Source organism: Cotesia glomerata, linkage group LG8, assembly GCF_020080835.1.
Source record: "Cotesia glomerata isolate CgM1 linkage group LG8, MPM_Cglom_v2.3, whole genome shotgun sequence".
Classification (NCBI taxonomy): domain Eukaryota; kingdom Metazoa; phylum Arthropoda; class Insecta; order Hymenoptera; family Braconidae; genus Cotesia; species Cotesia glomerata.
In genome coordinates this window covers 2,898,963-2,920,393 of record NC_058165.1, presented here as the reverse complement: position 1 = coordinate 2,920,393, position 21,431 = coordinate 2,898,963, and the positions used below count along the sequence as shown (strand labels likewise).

Below are 21,431 nucleotides of genomic sequence, written 5' to 3'. Positions count from 1 at the left end.
ATTAAAGGGTGAACAATTTGGGTGAGGAGATAAATTTAATTATTTCAATAGAGCTAATTTTGTGCTCGTCAGTTAAATGTATTGATTTTAAGAAATAGGAAGTAGGTTATGATGCTTTTTTTTGCAGTACTTTATAATAAGCTCTAGAATTTTTCGCATGCAATTTCCTGAAGTACATACGAGTTTTTATCAGAATTTAAAATTAAAGGGCTTAGTTGAATTATTTTACGATTTTCTAAGGAATATTTTTACAGGAAAATTACTCTAGGCAATTTAAGGATTTAAATTATTTATAAAAAGAATAGTTTATTACTCTAGTTGACTAAAAGGATTCTATAGTTTGGAAATAACGATGTTGTAAAATTTATAGCTTTTTTGCGGTTAAAATTTTACGTTCTTTTTTTTACCGGTGGAATTTTTAATTTAAATTGTTCTAGCGTTCCGTGAAATTTCCAGGTTCTGCTCGGTAAACTCTCCGTACGCTCTACTCGTGTACTTTATGCTGGTGACACTGCATTAGTTTGCATGAGTAACGTAAAATATAGGTTACTATACTTGAAAAATCACCTGGTGCTATTTTATTTTGAGTTTTAATTCTAATAAAAAATTAAATGCACTCGGGTGTACAATCCGCAACGATTTTAATATGGAACAAACAAATGTTGGTTTCAAGTTTTTTTTTTAGTGTAAAAAATTTTTATAGAAAAAACAGAATTAAACTCTGAAATTTATAAAATTTGTTCGTTAAACAATTATCTTTTCAATACTTTAACCACATACGCATTAATGTAATGAAAGATGCAGAAAATGCACTGATAGAAGGATTTAGTTCTATTTAATAAGATCTAGTAATAGTTACTAAATAATTTATTAAAGCTCATTTATTTCCACCAAATAAATATTTAGTAGTATTTAACAAATTATTGCTACTTAAATTATTGCTCAATAAATCGTTTATTGGTATTAAAGAAATTCATTTTTTTTTCTAATTTTAGCGTACAACCTAACTTTCTTACTCAAAATAAATCAAAATAATTAAAATAAATAATTTTAAGTAAAAATATAAGGTATTATAAAGAAATTAATCTCATTAAATTATAATTTTTTATTTGAGACATTTATAAAATTTAAAATTAAACAAGTTTTTAATATATCAATAATAGACAAATTGATAAATTTAAACTAAACTCTAGTGAGAAATGACATACAAGCCATTCGGGAGTATGTGTGTTTGAGAAATAAAACTGTTTCATTTTACAATTTTTGAGAATTATTATTACGTCAAAAAATTTTGAATTCATTATTTAAAACTTTTTCGTGTTAATTCTCTAAATTCAACACAAATGTGTTAAGGATTTAACGCAAATTTTTTTTTGGGTAGTTATAGAGCGCCGACCGCTAGGTGGCGCATGGAAAGATTCCTTCTCGCTGGCAGAGCGGACTATTTCACTGATAAAAAGATTTATTTCTATTTAATAAGATTTAGTAACAAATTTTTAATTACCAAATATTTAGTAATAGTAACTAAATCATTTATTAAAGCCCATTTATTTCCACCAAATAAATATTTAGTAGTATTTAACAAATTATTTATTGCTACTCAATAAATCGTTCATTAGTATTAAAGAAATTCATTTTTTAACTAATTTTAGCGTACAACCTAACTTTTTTACTCAAAATAAATCAAAATAATTAAAATAAATAATTTTGAGTAAAAGTATAAGGTATAATAAAGAAAATAATCTCATTAAATTATAATTTTTTATTTGAGACATTTATAAAATTTAAAATTAAACAAGTTTTCAACATATCAATAATAGACATATTGAAAAATTTAAATTAAACTCCATTGAGAAATGACATACAAGCCATTTGGGAGTATGTGTGTTTTCAAAGGGAAGATAAATCTCCCAAAATCGAGCTGAATAAAATAATTTAAGTCAGTGAATAGGTTATGTATCACATTGGAATTAAAGCATAGCCATCTACCGACAATACTTACCAAACAAATATTTAGTACCTACTACTAAATATTATTTGGTGGAAACAAATATTTATTTAGATATAATAAGGCTTTGTTTATATTAATATAATTTATTTAGAATAAAAAAATGATTTATTAAACTGTAACAAATAATATTGATGGGTAAAAAATATTTTTTTCTTCCAAATAAATAACTAAAAATTCTGTTATTAAATCCTTTTATCAGTGTACGCGCTCAAGGTATAAACTTAAACAAAGTATCAAGTAATTCAAACCAGTAATTAATTGGCATGAATTTAACTAACTTTAAAATCTTATAGATTTGCAAAAGCAAGATTTATACAAAATATAAACGTAATATATCCGTGTTTATGAAATACTCTCTATTGATTCAGTCCAATTATAATTTAGTGAATAAGTTTGGTGGGTGTATTGAAACTACTCAAGATTAATCATCTCGATATTGCCTGAGTCATAACTTTGATCATCTTAACTGTTTGTTAGCAAGAATACTCAGTGAACTGATGTACAATTTTAATATAAAAATATCTCACATTTTTTTATAATATAATATTTTATTCCTCATACTGAATCTTTAAACTCAATATACAAAATGGAACCCGACTAAGAACGACAGCTTTCTTTGATAAAAGCTCTGAAGCTTCTTACGAGCCGAATGTTTTTTCCACAAGAAAGGTTGTTCAAAGCTTACCAAATAATGAAAAAATAACCTGAAGTGAAACAGAAGTGTAATAAAAATAAAAATAGAGACTTAGAAGAGATTATACGGACGAATGATCACAATTTTATTTTAATATAAATTGATGGTACTAATGATTAAGGTAAATACTTTTTTTTAAATGTAAGGAAGAAAAAATACGGACAAAAGAAAATAGTTATATTTGTAATATTATATAGAGTAATTAGCTTTGTTTTTTTATAAAGTAAATTATACTAAAGTAAAGGAAGCAAATATAGACCAAAAAGCGTAACGATTTAATTTTTAAAATATCTAGTAATTTTATTTTATATTCAGTATGTAATTATAAATTTTTTATTATACTTTACTAGAAGAATTTAGTACGGAGTACTAAACTGATTTAGTAATAAAATTTTGTAGTCATTTATTTGGGAGAAAAAAATATTTTTTACCCATCAATATTATTTGGTACAGTTTAATAAATCATTTTTTTATTCTAAATAAATTATATTAATATAAACAAAGCCTTATTATATCTAAATAAATATTTGTTTCCACCAAATAATATTTAGTAGTAGGTACTAAATATTTGTTTGATAAGTATTGTCGGTAGATGGCTATGCTTTAATTCCAATGTGATACATAACCTATTCACTGACTCAGATTATTTTATTCAGCTCGATTTTGGGAGATTTATCTTCCCTTTGAAAACACACATACTCCCAAATGGCTTGTATGTCATTTCTCAGTGGAGTTCAATTTAAATTTTTCTATATTTCTATATAATTGATATGTTAAAAACTTGTTTAATTTCAAATTTTATAAATGTCTCATATAAAAAATTATAATTTAATGAGATTATTTTCTTTATAATACCTTATACTTTTACTTAAAATTATTTACTTTAATTATTTCGATTTATTTTAAGTAAAAAAGTTAGATTGTACGCTAAAATTAGTTAAAAAATGTATTTCTTTAATACTAATGAACGATTTATTGAGTAGCAATAAATAATTTGTTAAATACTACTAAATATTTATTTGGTGAAAATAAATGGGCTTTAATAAATGATTTAGTAACTATTACTAAATATTTGGCAATTAAAGGTTCGTTCCTAAATAATTGAGTAACTATTACTAAATCTTATTAAATAGAAATAAATCTTTTTATCAGTAAAGTAGCCCGCTCTGCCAGCGAGAAGGAATTTTTCCATGCGCCACCTAGCGGTCGGCGCTCTATAACTACCCAAAAAAAATTTGCGTTCAATACTTAACACATTTGTGTTGAATTAAAAGAATTAACACGAAGAAGTGTTAAATATTAAACTCAAAATTTTTTGACGCAATATTAATTCTCAAAAATTTAAAAATGAAACAGTTTGATTTCTCAAACACACATACTCCCAAATGGCTTATATGTGATTTCTCAGTGGAGTTTAGTTTAAATTTTTCAATATGTCTATTGTTGATATGTTAAAAACTTGTTTAATTTCAAATTTTATAAATGTTTCAAATAAAAAATTATAATTTAATGAGATTATTTTCTTTATAATACCTTATATTTTTACTTAAAATTATTTACTTTAATTATTTTGATTTATTTTGAGTAAAAAAGTTAGATTGTACGCTAAAATTAGTTAAAAAATGAATTTGTTTAATACCAATAAACGATTTATTGAGTAGCAATAAATAATTTGTTAAATACTCCTAAATATTTATTTGTTGGAAATAAATGGGCTTTAATAAATGATTTAGTAACTATTACTAAATATTTGATAATTAAAGGTTTGTTATTAAATCATTTAGTAACTATTACTAAATCTTATTAAATACACTAATAGAGGGATTTGTTTATATTTAATAAGTTTTATTAACTGTTAATAAATGATTTTTTAACATCATAGGATTTAATAAATATTTATTAATTGTTAATGAATATTTGTTAACTGTTAACAAATATTTATTTAAAATAAAAAGCAAAAATAGCAATTTTCTTTTGACACTTTTTATAACCCTATAGCTGGAATACATGATAATAATTAAATTCACTAAATAAATTAACCTTTTTAATATTTAAAAGTATAAAAGATAATTATGAGCTGTGATAGAATTTGCTATTTTAAAATAAACGTTATTATAGTGATATATAATTAATGCAAATAATTTATAAAGATGATTTTTGTTTATAAGCAATCTTTATATCATATGAAATTGCAAGCGAAACAAATTCACTCATCAAAATATTCATTAACTGTTAATAAATATTTGTTAACTATTAATAAATACTTATTAACTATTAATAAATCAAATAATTGTCTTCAAATTAATAAAATTATTAATAGTTAATAAATCCTTCTATCAGTGCAGCAAGTCAAGTCAATAATTCATTTTCCCTCGTAACTTCAGAAATATTCTATTAAATTTTATTCCAAGAATTTAGAAAAAAAAATATTCAGAGCCGAGCTAAGTATAAGACGAAAGTCAATGAATAATATCTTTAACAAATTTAAGCTTAAAGTTAAGTCATTAGTCATTGTCACCCGGTCTCTCTTCTGTCACTCTTTGTTCACCTGCACCGACAATTCTTAATTCTTGTCCCTTAAGAGAATTGTTTACCTGAGTCAAGTCCTGACTCAGAGCCCAACCAGGAATGCAAGTCCTCGGGTTTAGTTTGTGAGTGTACAATACAGGAATGAAATAAAAAAAGTCTAAAGAGTAAGAAAATATTTTTTTTTTCCCCACTAATTATCGCCTCTGCAGTATTTTAAGTTGCAAGTTTTCTTTTAACTTCTTTATGCTGCTACAAGATAAATGCGGTTTAAATGCCTTCCTTCATTGTCATTGCAGTACTAATAAATCGTATTATTTCAGCCAAACGTTAAAATAAAAAAAATAACTTATTTTAAACCAAGTTTCTGCAATCCGTACATTAGCGGAGAGAAGAATATAGTTATATTCACAATGGAGATAAGAATTGATATACTGACAAGGTTAAATCGCGTGTGAAAAGGTAAAAGGGTGGTGCATTGCTACGAGTTAGCTACCCAAAATTTAAAAAAGATTCATCGTTTAGTTACTTAGATATTAAATTTTAAAAATCACATATTTTATCTCCTTATACACGGGCTCTTATGGCGGACAAACGTTTTGTCGAGACTTTAATTATTTTTTTCAATATTAACCTCCCAACTTTAACGGATAAAAAACTATACACAAGAAACTTGGATTATTGCAAAATATAAAAACAATTTAATAATAATACCTTACCGATATAATTTTTGAAATATTTAAAGTCAAATTTTATGTTTGTAACTGGTTTATCGTCAGCCATTTATTCGAATAAAGATTTGACAACATCGCGTCAACAGCTGAGAAAAAACAAAAGGATAGAAATATAGTTACAGAGAGAGAAATGTTTAACTCACACACTCATCCACGTCTCAGGTTATGGGTATAATCAAGCGCGCTATTGCCAAATCTGTTTATTTATTCCGGCAAGTAATAAATACCAAAGTCATTTTATTACTTTACTTTATTAAATAAGTAAAAATCATCAATTATTAAATTGTTTAAATTATTTTAAATTAAAATAAAGAATGTTGACGAATATTGGGAAGACCAAAATTTAAAAAAAATTTTAACATTATTTTGACTCATTAGTTAAGCTCGAACTTCCTTAAGGAGATCCAAGTACCCTTTTAGAATAAGGAATGTCTATAAGAAAATAATAAGTAGAAATACTTTTGTTATGCATCTTAAAATTAATTTTTAAATTAAATAATAACATTTTTGAGGAAATTTCCGATAAATTTACTCGTTAAATAATTATTAACATTTAATTGATTAATAAAAAATCTAGCACCCTGAATTACCGGTATACACTTGACAACACAAACAGTGTCCCTAACCTTCAAATTTATTTATGTTTACTGGTTAACTAAAATGACTAAGATCTTCTAGCATTTTAAAAACCGCGGGTACTTATGCTTTGGGTAACTGCGCAAGCGATGTTGCCAAGTCAAATACAAGACTTTAAAGAACGCAAATTTCGAGTGATTTTTCATAATAAATATAAAATATATCTGTAATACGTTCGGAAAGTTACTTTTTTATTGTTTTAATCTTTAGCTTATTATTTTTCAATCAAATTCAATGAAAATAAAATTTTTTTAAAATCGTTAATTGCATTAAATTCTTAACCAAATACCGGCTGGTGGAATCTCTATTTTACATGTAAAAATTACTATTTTCAAACCTAATTATTTGATTAAATATCCCGGAAACCTACTGTTTTTTAATTTTTTTATTAATTATTAGGCTACGTAGATTGAATTTACAAATTTTCAGGAAGTTTTAAAAATTTGACTACTTCGCGTGGATCTCCCTTAAATACTCAGATTTTAAAATTCTAACTATGAGAGCCGTAGCCATCTAGTGGAATTTTTTCAAACTAACTTTTTGATCCAATTTATTTTTAATTATTAAGGAGATCCAAGTACCCTTCTAGTGTAAAGAATGTCTACAAAAAAATAATGCGTAGCAATACTTTTGTTATGAATCTTAAAATTAATTAATAACTTTTTTGAGGAAATTTCCGAAAAATTTACTCATTAAATAATTATTAACGTTGCGAAGATCTCCTTAAATAAATCAGTTTATTATAAATTGAAATAAATCAATTTTATTTAAAAAAAAAAAGCAGTAAATTTTCAAATTTCAAATTCAATTTTTTGTTGCAATATTTCAATCAAAAAAATTTCAATTAAAAAAAAATTTTTTCTATTGTTTGATAAAATATTTTTGTACTAAAAAAAAAATATTTTACTTAAATTAAAAGCTTTTAAATTTACTAAAGAATTATTCAAAAATTTTTATGATTAATATAAAAAAAAATTTTAATATTTTAAATTGTTAATTTTTCAATTTTTTTAACAAAAAAAAAAAAAAAAAATTATAACCTTGAAGCTAAACAATTATTCACATTTTTTGGGCATGAATAATGAAAATTTAACAAAAGAAAAAGAAATTTTTAACAGTACTATATAAATTTAAATATAGAAATGACTTGTTGGATTAAGAACACATTGCTATTAAGTGTTTTGCACACTTGTATGACTAAGTAATTGTTGTATATATATGGAAAAAAAATAAAATTAGTAAGTTAATGTCAATGGAAGACAATTGCAAATTGCCTTTGTTATTTTATTTCGCGTTTTGATTTGATTTAATTTATTAAACTTTTAATTTTATACAATTTTATACATTTAATTTTATACAATAAAAATTAAAACTATAAAAAAAAAATTACTATTTGGTAATATTTTATGGAATTTTAATTATCCATTACACGATTAAAAATTAAATAAATTACATCAATTAAATTTTAATTTGAATGTCAAACACTGAAATAAATGAAAATATGAGCACTAAAATGAATTACAGAGATGCATATTTTAATTTTGAATATTAAACATTAATAAACAGCAATAACAAATACCAGTGCGTTGTTTTTCAATATTTTAATCATGACGTATGATTGAATAATGAGCCTGTAAAGGTTTTACATGGGATGATATTAAATTGCGCTGAGCTTGTTTAACCAGAGCTGTAAATAATGCAGTGCTCTTTAATGTACCAGCGTTTTCATTAGCCATTAATTTTTAATTTTTAATCCGAATAATTCCTATAAACGAGTAAAGCTTTAATTTTTAATCCCAAGTAGTTTAATTAACTGTAAAAGAGCTATTTTTAGTTAAAAATATTCTTATTTGCGCGATCACTGGAAATTATTGTAAAATATTTCATTGTAATTTTCCACATTAAATTATTTTATTATTTGCTAATTTGTAAAGTACTTTATAAATTGAAGCGTTTTTAAGTCATAAATGCGAATTTAAAATTGTAAAATTAAAATATTAAATTTTATTTGCTCATTTCATAAATTAATTACGTCCGATAAAATTTACAGAATTTCAGTAAATTGATTTTCAATTTTTTATTTTTTTGATAAACCATTAATAATAATTATTATTACTATTATTATTATCTTAATTAGCAACCTTGCAGTCACTACGTGACTGCAATGAATTGTGAATTGTAAATGAATAAAATTTTGGTTTATTAAATAATGACTTTTGTTAAATTACACTGTACTTTCTTGAATATTGACGTTTTTAAAAATATAATAAACTCATCCTGATGTTACACTTATTAAGACCTTTCATTTGAGTACCCACATCAATTTTTCATATATTTTATATATTTATAAATATGTATATATGAAAAATATATCATAATGCATGTGGGTACTCAAATGAAAGATTTTGATGAACGTAACATCGGGATCAGCTTATATCTTTAAAAATGTCAATAATTAAGAAATTACATTGTATTTTGTCAACTAATGATATTTTTAAAGATATTAGCTCACCCTGACATTACACTCATCGAGACCTTTCGTTTGAGTACTTTCATCAATTTTTCATATATTTTATATATTTATATGTATGTATATATGAAAAATTGATGAAAGTACTCAAACGAAAGGTCTCGATGAGTCTAATATCGAGATGAGCTTATATCCTTAAAAATATCATTAGTTGATCATCAAAGATACAAAGTAATTTCTTCATTATTGACATTTTTAAAGATATAAGCTCATCCCAATGTTATACTCTTTAAGAGCTTTCATTTGAGTACCCACATGCATTTTCATATAATTTTCATATATACATATATATAAATATATAAAATATATGAAAAATTGATATGGGTACTCAAATAAAAGGTCTCGATGTGTGTAACTTCAGAATGAGCTTATATTTTCAAAAATGTCAGTAGTTGACAAGATACAATATAATTTCTTAATTATTGACATTTTTAAAGATATAAGCTCATCCCGATGTTACACTCATCAAGAGCTTTCATATGAGTACCCACATGCATTTTCATATATTTATATATATAATATATATAAATATATGAAAAATTGATGTGGGTACTCAAATGAAAGGTCTCGATGAGTCTCATATCGAGATGAGCTTATATCCTTAAAAATATCATTAGTTGATAAGATACAAAGTAATTTCTTCATTATTGACATTTTTAAAGATATAAGCTCATCCCAATGTTATACTCTTTAAGAGCTTTCATTTGAGTACCCACATGCATTTTCATATAATTTTCATATATACATATATATAAATATATAAAATATATGAAAAATTGATATGGGTACTCAAATAAAAGGTCTCGATGTGTGTAACTTCAGAATGAGCTTATATTTTCAAAAATGTCAGTAGTTGACAAGATACAATATAATTTCTTAATTATTGACATTTTTAAAGATATAAGCTCATCCCGATGTTACACTCATCAAGAAGTTATATGAGTACCCACATGCATTTTCATATATTTATATATATAATATATATAAATATATGAAAAATTGATGTGGGTACTCAAATGAAAGGTCTCGATGAGTCTCATATCGAGATGAGCTTATATCCTTAAAAATATCATTAGTTGATAAGATACAAAGTAATTTCTTCATTATTGACATTTTTAAAGATATAAGCTCATCCCAATGTTATACTCTTTAAGAACTTTCATTTGAGTACCCACATGGCATTTTTTATATATTTTACATATATGATATTTATGATAGATATATAAATATATCAAATATATGAAAAATTGATGTGGGTACTCAAATGAAAGGTCTCGATGTGTGTAACTTCAGAATGAGCTTATATTTTCAAAAATGTCAGTAGTTGACAAGATACAATATAATTTCTTAATTATTGACATTTTTAAAGATATAAGCTCATCCCGATGTTCCACTCATCAAGAGCTTTCATTTGAGTACCCACATGCATTTTCATATATTTATATATATAATATATATAAATATATGAAAAATTGATGTGGGTACTCAAATGAAAGGTCTCGATGAGTGTAATGTCAGGGTGAGCTAATATCTTTAAAAATATCATTAGTTGACAAAATACAATGTAATTTCTTAATTATTGACATTTTTAAAGATATAAGCTGATCCCGATGTTACGTTCATCAAAATCTTTCATTTGAGTACCCACATGGCATTTTGATATATTTTTCATATATACATATATGTAATATATATAAATATATAAAAAATTGATGTGGGTACTCAAATAAAAGGTCTCGATCAGTGTAATGCTGAAGTGAGCTTATATCTTTAAAAATATCAGTAGTTCACAAGATACAAGGTAATTTCTTAATTATGTATCTAGAGATAGAGCATTTTGAAATGCAGCCTACTTATAATAAATTGACTATCGGTGAGAATGATATAAAACCTTGAAAATGCACAAATTCACTAAAAATATATAAATTTCACTAAAAAAAACCGATATAATCACAAGAATTTGTAATTTGGCAATAGTTTCAAAAAAATAAAATAAAAGAATGAAATAATAATCATGTCGGTCTTATTTACAATTTATTTCTCTTCGACACACAGAGAAATAAGTTTCCATCTATAAAACAAAAACAAAAAGAAGAAAAAGTCTATACAATCTGTAATTTTGGAGCCAAAAGCGTCTATCGGATGTTGACTTCTTCATTAAAAAAAAATTGGCAAAGCATAGAGCCAACCTGTATTGTTTGGATGCACATCACACATGTACTAATAAAAAATACATGTGTAAGCTATGCAGCAGTACCAGCAAAGCAATGTGAATTTTTCATCTGACGTAAAAGTTACAGGTCAGAAGAGATATTAAATAAAATGGGTAGGATAGGATGGATGTAAAAGACTGCGACGTCGACCGCAGTAAGTGCATGCGTGGTGTGTTGCAGATATTGGAATGCAGCAGAAGTCATTGCAGCTCCTGAGTCTGGCACATGCGCGAGTTAACAGTTGAGAAGCCAGAGTAAGAGTAACAGTCTACATGCTACATCCAACATGCAACTGACTGATTGTATGTATACAAAGAAAAAGACCCTTGATTGTGATTGTCTCTTTACACAAGATCAAAAGAGAAAGACACTGATGTAAAAAATAAAACATCTACTTGCTGAAGAAGAAGAACAAGTGAGACAAAAAGATACTATACTATCCAAGACGATTGGCTCGAGAGTGTTCAACTCCAAGGAGTGTTGAGGCGTAATAAGGCATGCGGATCTATACAACATCCAGCTTCTACATTGATAGAAGGATTTATTAACTATTAATAATTTAATTTATTTGAAGACAATTATTTAATTTATTAAATTTCAATAAATATTTTTCAACATTCAATAAATGTTTATTTGGGAGAAAAGTTCATTTATTAATAGTTAAAAATATTTATTAACAGTTAATAAATATTTTGTTGAGTGAATTTGTTAGGCTTGCTATGTCATAAGATATCAAGATTGCTTATAAACAAAAATCATCTTTATAAATTATTTGCATTAATTATATTACATTATAATAATGTTTATTGTAAAATAGCAAATTCTATCACAGCTCATAATTATCTTTTATATTTTTAAATATTACAAAGGTTAATTTATTTAGTGAATTTAATTACTATCATATATTCCGGCTGTAGAGTTATAAAAAGTGTCAAAAGAAAATTGCTATTTTTGCTTTTTATTTTAAATGAATATTTGTTAACAGTTAACAAATATTCATTAACCATTGATAAATATTTATTAACATTTAATAAATCGTGTTTAATAAATAATTTATTAACTGTTAATAAATATTTATTAAATCCTATGATGTTAAAAAATCATTTATTAACAGTTAATGAATCTTATTAAATATAAACAAATCCTTTAATCAGTGTATTTTTATAAGGAAAAGTACAGAAAATCCTCGACAGGTGGCGCATAATCGCTGAATCTTCTCCTTACTAGAGTTAATTTTTACAAAATAAATGTACACTGATAGAAGGATTCATTAACTATTAATAATTTAATTTATTTAAAGACAATTATTTAATGCATTAAATTTTTATAAATATTTTTTAACATTTAATAAATATTTATTTGGGAGAAAAATTCATTTATTAATAGTTAATAAGTATTATTAATAGTTAACGAATATTTATTAACAGTTAATAAATATTTTGTTGAGTGAATTTGTTTGGCTTGCTATGTCATAAGATATCAAGATTGCTTATAAACAAAAATCATCTTTATAAATTATTTGCATTAATTATATTACATTATAATAATGTTTATTGTAAAATAGCAAATTCTATCACAGCTCATAATTATCTTTTATATTTTTAAATATTACAAAGGTTAATTTATTTAGTGAATTTAATTATTATCATATCTTCCGGCTGTAGAGTTATAAAAAGTGTCAAAAGAAAATTGCTATTTTTGCTTTTTATTTTAAATAAATATTTGTTAACAGTTAACAAATATTCATTAACCATTAATAAATATTTATTAACAGTTAATAAATTGTACTTAATAAATTACTTATTAACTGTTAATAAATATTTGTTAACTGTTAACAAATATTTATTAACATATAATAAATGGTATTTAATGAATAATTTATTAACTGTTAATGAATATTTATTAAATTCTATGATGTTAAAAAATCATTTATTAACAGTAAATAAAGTTTATTAAATATAATTAAATCCTTCTATCAGTGAGTGTTGAGGCGTAATAAGGCATGCGGATCTATACAACAACCAGCTTATTTTTTTTCTTCATTTCATTATCATTATAAATTATCAGCCAAAGAATTTTTAATTTTTATTTTTGAGCCATTGCAAATTTATTAACTCCCGGCTCCTGCCTACGTTAAATCACACGTGATTGCAATCCTGTGGGAGTAGTGGTGCAATATATCCTGCATATATTGCTAATATATACAATTTCATTTAATTGATGGTCATTTTATTGCTTTATTAATTGTTCTATAAAAACAAACAATTCCGTAGAATTTATTGACTATGAAAGTTTGTACAGACATTAGACATTATAGTGAACCTTCAATGAGTAAATGCTTCGTAAGTTCAACGACCGCATTCCAGACGCGATTAGCTCGGAAACTTTATGGAGTAAGCTCGAAAAAAGCTGGGAAAACTCTTTGATTTAATCTTGTAAAGTCAAAAGTTATCTGGATTTTAATAGAATTTTCTTTTTCTTTATTTAAAGTATAAGTTTGTCTTTTAAATAAAAAAATTTTATAAGTTAAGAATGTTTTATATGATATATAAATACTTTTTATTCAAAATACTCGATTTCTAGATATGTAATTAAGAAATGACCTTGTATCTTGTGAACTATGTACATTTTTAAAGATATAAACTCATCCTGATGTTACACTCATCGAAACCTTTCATTTGAGTACCCACATCAATTTTTTGTATATTTGATATATTATATATATTTCACAAATACTATATATGTAAAATATATAAAAAATGCCATGTGGGTACTCAAATGAAAGGTCTCGATGAATGTAACATCGGGATGAGCTTATATCTTTAAAAATGTCAATAATTAAGAAATGACCGTGTATCTTGTCAACTACTGACATTTTTAAAGGTATGAGCTCATCCCGACATTACACTCATTGAGACCTTTCATTTGAGTACCCGCATCAATTTTTCATATATTTATATATATTATATATATGTATATATGAAAAATATATTAAAATGCATGTGGGTACTCAAATGAAAGCTCTTGATGAGTGTAACATCAGGATGAGCTTGTATCTTTAAAAACATCAATATTTAAGAAAGTACAGGGCATTTTAACAAATATCTTGTGAACTATTGACATTTTTGAAGATATAAGCTCACCACGACATTACACTCATCCAGACCTTTTATTTGAGTACCCACATCAATTCTTCATAGATATATATATATATATATATATATATATATATATATATATATATATATATATATATATATATATATATATATGAAAAATATATCACATACGCATGTGGGTACTCAAATGAAAGGTCTCGATAAGTGTAACATCAGGATGAGCTTATATCTTTAAAAACTTCAATATTTAAGCAAGTGCAGTGCAATTTAACAAAATTCATTATTTAATAAACCAATATTTTATTTATTTATATTTTCCAATTCACTGCAGTCACATAGTGACTGCAAGGTTGCTACTCATTATTATTATTAAAATTTTTAATTATTATATTTAAAATTATTTAACAGTTCCAAATTTTAATAATAATAATAAAATAGTTATCACGAATAATAATTTTTATTTCAAATTTCTATCATCATTCAATAAAAAATAAAATTTATTATTTTATAAATTCAAAAATAGATAAATCCGTGAAATGACCTAATTAACAAGAGTTATGAAGTTTTTTGTTTAAATGATAATAATTCAATTGAAGTAACTATTTTGCCTGGCACTTCACGACGGAAACTGCTCTGCAAAAACAATGGAAAAGTTTCATTTTATTTTGCTCGTTTTCTGTTAAGTTTATTGTAAAATTGTATAATTTTTCGATTACTGTAATATAAAGCTAAAATTATTTTGCCATTCGAGGAGCTATTTTTTGACAAAGATTTATACTACAATAATTAATAAAAAAAAAAAAAAATTAAACTATTAAAAAAAAATAGAATTTTTTTTTTTTTAAATGTTACAAACATTTTATCCAAACTACCAATGTACTTATAAATGTGTTAAATTTTAGTTTGCAAAAAAATTTCGACATAAATTTGTGTAACTTGTAACCTAGATCTATGTTACACATCCATTTTATTTCTTGTGCAAGTTTATGCGTTCGAATGTTTCAGCATAAAAATTTATGTTCATCACGTTCTTCATTAATTTCTACTTCACACATTTTTATCTGCCAAGCAGTATGTAGTATGTTTTTATCACTGAACCTTCCAACATTTTACCTCTAATGTATCTTATATACACTCAATTGCTTCTATCTGATTAAAGGATAAACGTGCAAAGTACGCAAAGATACATTCGTTTTTTTGGAATGAAAAAATTTTTATAGTTATATACAAATGAATTTTCAAAAAATACTTTAAATAAATTTTTTGAATTATCAAAAATTTTTTCGTTAAGAAATAATCTTTGTATTTTTTTAACCTTATATTTGAAACCTTAACATGATGACAGCTTATCAAAATTTTGGAAAATGCATCCGAAAGTTCATTAACTCGTCAACTAATGATATTTTTAAAGATATAAGCTCACCCCGACGTTGCACTCATCGAGACTTTTCATTTGAGTACCCACATCAATTTTTCATATATTTTATATATTTATATATATGTATATATGAAAAATATACTAAAATGCATGTGGGTACTCAAATGAAAGCTCTTGATGAGCGTAACATCAGAACGAGCTTATATCTTAAAAAATGTCAATTATAATTAAGAAATGATATTGTATCTTGTAAATTAATGATATTTTCAAATATATAAGCTCATCCTGACATAACACTCATCGAGACCTTTCCTTTGAATACCCACATCAATTTTTCATATATTTATACATATTATATATATATATATATATATATATATATATATATATATATATATATATATATATATATATATATGAATATATGAAAAATATATCAAAATGCCATGTGGGTACTCAAATAAAAGGTCTCAATGAGTGTAACATCGAAATGAGTTTATATTTTAAAAAATGTCAATAATGAAGAAATGACCTTATATCTTGTGAACTGTTGACATTTTTAAAGATATAAGCTCATAACGATGTTCCAGTCATCGAGACCTTTCCTTTGAGTACCCACATCAATTTTTCATATATTTTATATATTTATATATATTATATATATATGTATATATGAAAAATATATCAAAATGCCATGTGGGTACTTAAATGAAAGGTCTCAATGAGTGTAACATCGAAATGAGCTTATATTTTAAAAAATGTCAATAATTAAGAAATGACCTTGTATTTAATCAACTATTGACATTTTTAAGATATAAGATCACCCCGACATTACACTCATCGAGACCTTTCATTTAAGTACCCGCATCAATTTTTCATATATTTTATATATTTGATATTTGTGAAATATACAAAATATATGAAAATAGTATTGTAAAAGTAATAAAAAAGAAAAAAAAATAGCAAAGTACAATAGTAATGTTCAGAAAAAAAGTAAAGAAATATTTAAAATAAAATTTAAAAAAATATATATTTTTTATTTTATTTTATTATTATTTCATAATTAAATGAGCATTAAGTCGCTTTCGTGCGCTTTTGGATTTTCCAAAATTTATATATTTACTATCAAGTCTTCTTGTGAAATTCCTTCAAAATTTTTTAAGATTTTATCTCAATTTCTGGCAAATATATTTATTGCAATGTAAGTACAGAAAAAAATTCTAAATAATCCATCGCAATAAAATGAATCAACTGAAATTTAATTAGTTGGAATTGGCAGACTGTTGCTAACTGGCTCCTGCCTCCTGTCCAGTTAGTCCTTAGTCTGGGTCTCCTACTCATGCTCACAAAAGTCAGCTAAAATTTAAAATAGCTCTTAAACTAAACGGTAAAAATAAATCTGTAATTTGAAGGACAAAGTTTGAATAAAATGTTGACAACTATATACAATATACTAGTGTGGTTCTCAATTCTGAGTAGATACAAGATACAAGATATAAGAGTAATTTAGTAGAATGTGGTTGTAGGCCAACTGCTAAAAGCTAACGAGTAAATAAGGGGGATAAGGACGTACGAAAATGGGCGAATCATTGTGAACGAGTAATACTCGATAGTCTGCGCTTCTTTTATTTTATGGGTATGGATATGTTATGTTCTGAAGAGATTTTGCGGCAAAGTGAGAGAAAATACTGGCTAAAATCTTGGGCTAGAGCGGGAGAAAGTATAAATAAAATATGTGGGAGGGAATCAGCCGAGGACGAAACGGAACGACTGGAGAATCTGGGGCCCAAGACGTCCTTGGGCCTTCCCAGACCCGCTGAACTTCAGGGTCGTCTCTCCTAGTTTGTACAAGTCTATCCGTTTCGCTATGTGGATCCAAGCCCCTTTCCCTCCAGTTTTTTCCCCGCAGATTCCGACGTCTTGCCTGCTGAACACCGAGTCCATTTTTGACTCGCGAATTCGCGGATCCGGCCGCTGAAAAAAATTATTTAAAAATTTTGACACACTTTTAAGCTAATTATAGCTAATAGAAGGATTTATTAACTATTAATAATTTCATTTATTTGAAGACAATTATTTAATTTATTGAATTTTAATAAATATTTTTTAACATTCAATAAATATTCATTTGGGAGAAAAGAACATTTATTAAAAGCCAATAAGTATTTATTAATAGTTAACAAATATTTATTAACAGTTAATAAATATTTTGATGAGAGACTTTGGTTGGCTTGCAATGTCATATGATATAAAGATTGCTTATAAACAAAAATCATCTTCATAAATTATTTGAATTAATTAATTAAATTACATTATAATAACGTTTATTGTAAAATAGAAAATTCGATCACAGCTCATAATTATCTTTTATATTTTTAAATATTAAAAACGTTAATTTATTTAGTGAATTTAATTATTATCATGTATTCCAGTTATAGAGTTATAAAAAGTGTCAAAAGAAAATTGCTATTTTTGCTTTTTATTTTGAATAAATATTTTTTAACAGTTAACAAATATTCATTAACCATTAATAAATATTTATTAGCAGTTTATAAATTGTACTTAATAAATTACTTTTTAACTGTTAAAAAATATTTGTTAACATTTAATGAATGGTATTAAATAAATAATTTATTAACAGTTAATGAAGCTTATTAAATATAAACAAATCCTTCTTTTACTGTACACTGATAGAAGGATATATTAACTATTAATAATTTAATTTATTTGAAGACAATTATTCAATTTATTGAATTTTAATAAATATTTTTTAACATTCGATAAATATTCATTTGGGAGAAAAGAACATTTATTAAAAGCCAATAAATATTTATTAATAGTTAACAAATATTTATTAACAGTTAATAAATATTTTGTTGAGAGAATTTGGTTGGCTTGCAATGTCATATGATATAAAGATTGCTTATAAACAAAAATCTTCTTTATAAATTATTTGCATTAATTATATTACATTATAATAACGTTTATTGTAAAATAGCAAATTCTATCACAGCTCATAATTATCTTTTATATTTTTAAATATTAAAAAGGTTAATTTATTTAGTGAATTTAATTATTATCATGAATTCCAGCTATAGAGTTATAAAAAGTGTCAAAAGAAAATTGCTATTTTTGCTTTTTATTTTGAATAAATATTTTTTAACAGTTAACAAATATTCATTAACCATTAATTAATATTTATTAATAGTTAATAAATTGTACTTAATAAATTACTTATTAACTTTTAATAAATATTTGTTAACTGTTAACAAATATTTATTAACATTTAATAAATATTTATTAAATCTCATTGTTAAAAAATCATTTATTAACAGTTAATGAAGCTTATTAAATATAAACAAATCCTTCTTTTACTGTACACTGATAGAAGGATATATTAACTATTAATAATTTAATTTATTTTTTTTTTTTTTTATTTTTATTTTTTTTTTTTTTTTTTTTTTTTTTTTTTTTTTCTCGGCCGGACCCCCATTGAGACAGAAGTCTGAAAAGCGGGGTTAAAATAAAAAAAAAAAAATAATTTAATTTATTTGAAGGCAATTATTTAATTTATTAAATTTTAATAAATATTTTTTAACATTCAATAAATATTCATTTAGGAGAAAAGAACATTTATTAATAGCCAATGAGTATTTATTAATAGTTAAAAAATATTTATTAACAGTTAATAAATATTGTGTTGAGTGAATTTAAATATATATTTAATTATATTATATTAAATTAAATTTATATATTTTAAAAGTCTCAAAAGAAAATTGCTATTTTTGCTTTTTATTTTGAATAAATATTTGTTATCAGTTAACAAATATTCATTAACCATTAATAAATATTTATTAACAGTTAATAAATTATACTTAATAAATTATACTTATTAACTTTTAATAAATATTTGTTAACTGTTAACAAATATTTATTAACATTTAATAAATCATATTTAATAAATAATTTATTAAGTGTTAATAAATATTTATTAAATCCTATGATGTAAAAAATTATTTATTAAAAGTTAATAGCACTTATTAAATATAAATAAATCCTTCTATTAGTGTTTTTAACAAGATTGAGTAATAGTTACTAAATGATTTAGTAACAAGCCTTAAATTACCAAATATTTAGTAATAGTTTCTAAATCATTTATTACAGCCCATTTATTTCCACTCAATAAATATTTAGTAGTATTCAACAAATTATTTATTGCTACTCAATAAATCGTTTATTGGTATTAAAGAAATTCATTTTTTAACTAATTTTAGCGTACAACCTAACTTTTTTACTCAAAATAAATCAAAATAATTAAAATAAATAATTTTAAGTAAAAATATAAGGTATTATAAAGAAAATAATCTCATTAAATAATAATTTTTTATTTGAGACATTTATAAAATTTAAAATTAAACAAGTTTTTAACATATCAATAATAGACTAATTGAAAAATTAAACTAAACTCTACTGAGAAATGACATACAAGCCATTTGGGAGTATGTGTGTTTTCAAAGGGAAGATAAATCTCCCAAAATCGAGCTGAATAAAATAATCTAAGTCAGTTAATAAGTTATGTATCACATTAGAATTAAAGCATAGCCATCTACCGACAATACTTACCAAACAAATATTTAGTACCTACTACTAAATATTATTTGATGGAAACAAATGTTTATTTTGATATAATAAGGCTTTGTTATATTAATATAATTTATTTAGAATAAAAAAAATTAGGAAAACGGTTGACCCTAAAGGCCATCCCTGCAACTTCCCGCTAATTCCGTTAATACCTGGCCGCTTTTTTGAGCTCTTCGAGCTCAAAAGTACAATCTGTGTGTTGTTTTAAGCTCTCCGAGCTCAAAAAGATACCTTTTCTATGCTTTTGAGCTCTTTGAGCTCAAAAGTCTGATAGAAGTTTCATGGAACACTATTTTTTGAATGTTCATACCGCAATAACTTTTGAATGAATGAACCGATTTTTACGCGGTTGGCGGCATTCTACGTAGTTTTTTAAGCCTTATAAATAATTTTTAAGTTTCAATTGGTCAAACTAGCAATTTCGGAGTAACTCTGAAAAAACACTTTTTTCGGTTTTCTTTCGTTCAAGATATCTCTCGAACGAATCAACCGATTTTGACCGGACTGGCGGCGATCGACGTGGTTTTTCAAGGTTGAGAGCTGATTAGTTTTTGGAATCGATCGGTTGAGCCGTTTAAAGGTTATCCCAAAAAAAACCACTTCAGAAAAAATTTTTTTTCCTACTTTTTTTTAGATTTCTCCAAATTTCTCAAAATCTATCGGTCCGAATCGGTTCAAATTGACAGGAAATCTAAGTTTGGCGAAGCCCTTTCGAATAGCACCAACCGCGATGAAATCGGTTCAACCGTTCAAAAGTTATAAAAGGTTTACATACTTACACACACACACACACACACACACACACACATACAGACACCGTGACAACCTCGCGGGGATAGTCAGGGAAGCTTCCTAGGACCTCAAAACGTCGAGATCTGATGAAAACTTGATTTTCGAAAAACGGGGTAAAACCAATAACTTCCCGATTTTTGAAAATTTTCAATTTTCT

General features: G+C 24.7%; 1 protein-coding gene across 3 annotated transcripts in view; it reads left to right on the top strand.

Moving 5' to 3' along the window:
• LOC123270385 (histone acetyltransferase KAT7) overlaps positions 1-21,431 on the top strand; it is a 71,208-nt gene that overhangs the window by 20,811 nt on the left and 28,966 nt on the right. The window contains exon 9 of one of the 3 annotated variants that reach the window (XM_044736405.1): positions 6,441-6,462. The exons of the other annotated variants lie outside the window; for them this stretch is intronic. Within the exon in view, the coding sequence (XP_044592340.1) occupies positions 6,441-6,448 (8 nt within the window). The 3' untranslated portion in view covers positions 6,449-6,462. Of the gene's footprint in view, positions 1-6,440; positions 6,463-21,431 lie in introns of those variants that run through there. 3 annotated transcript variants of the gene reach the window in all.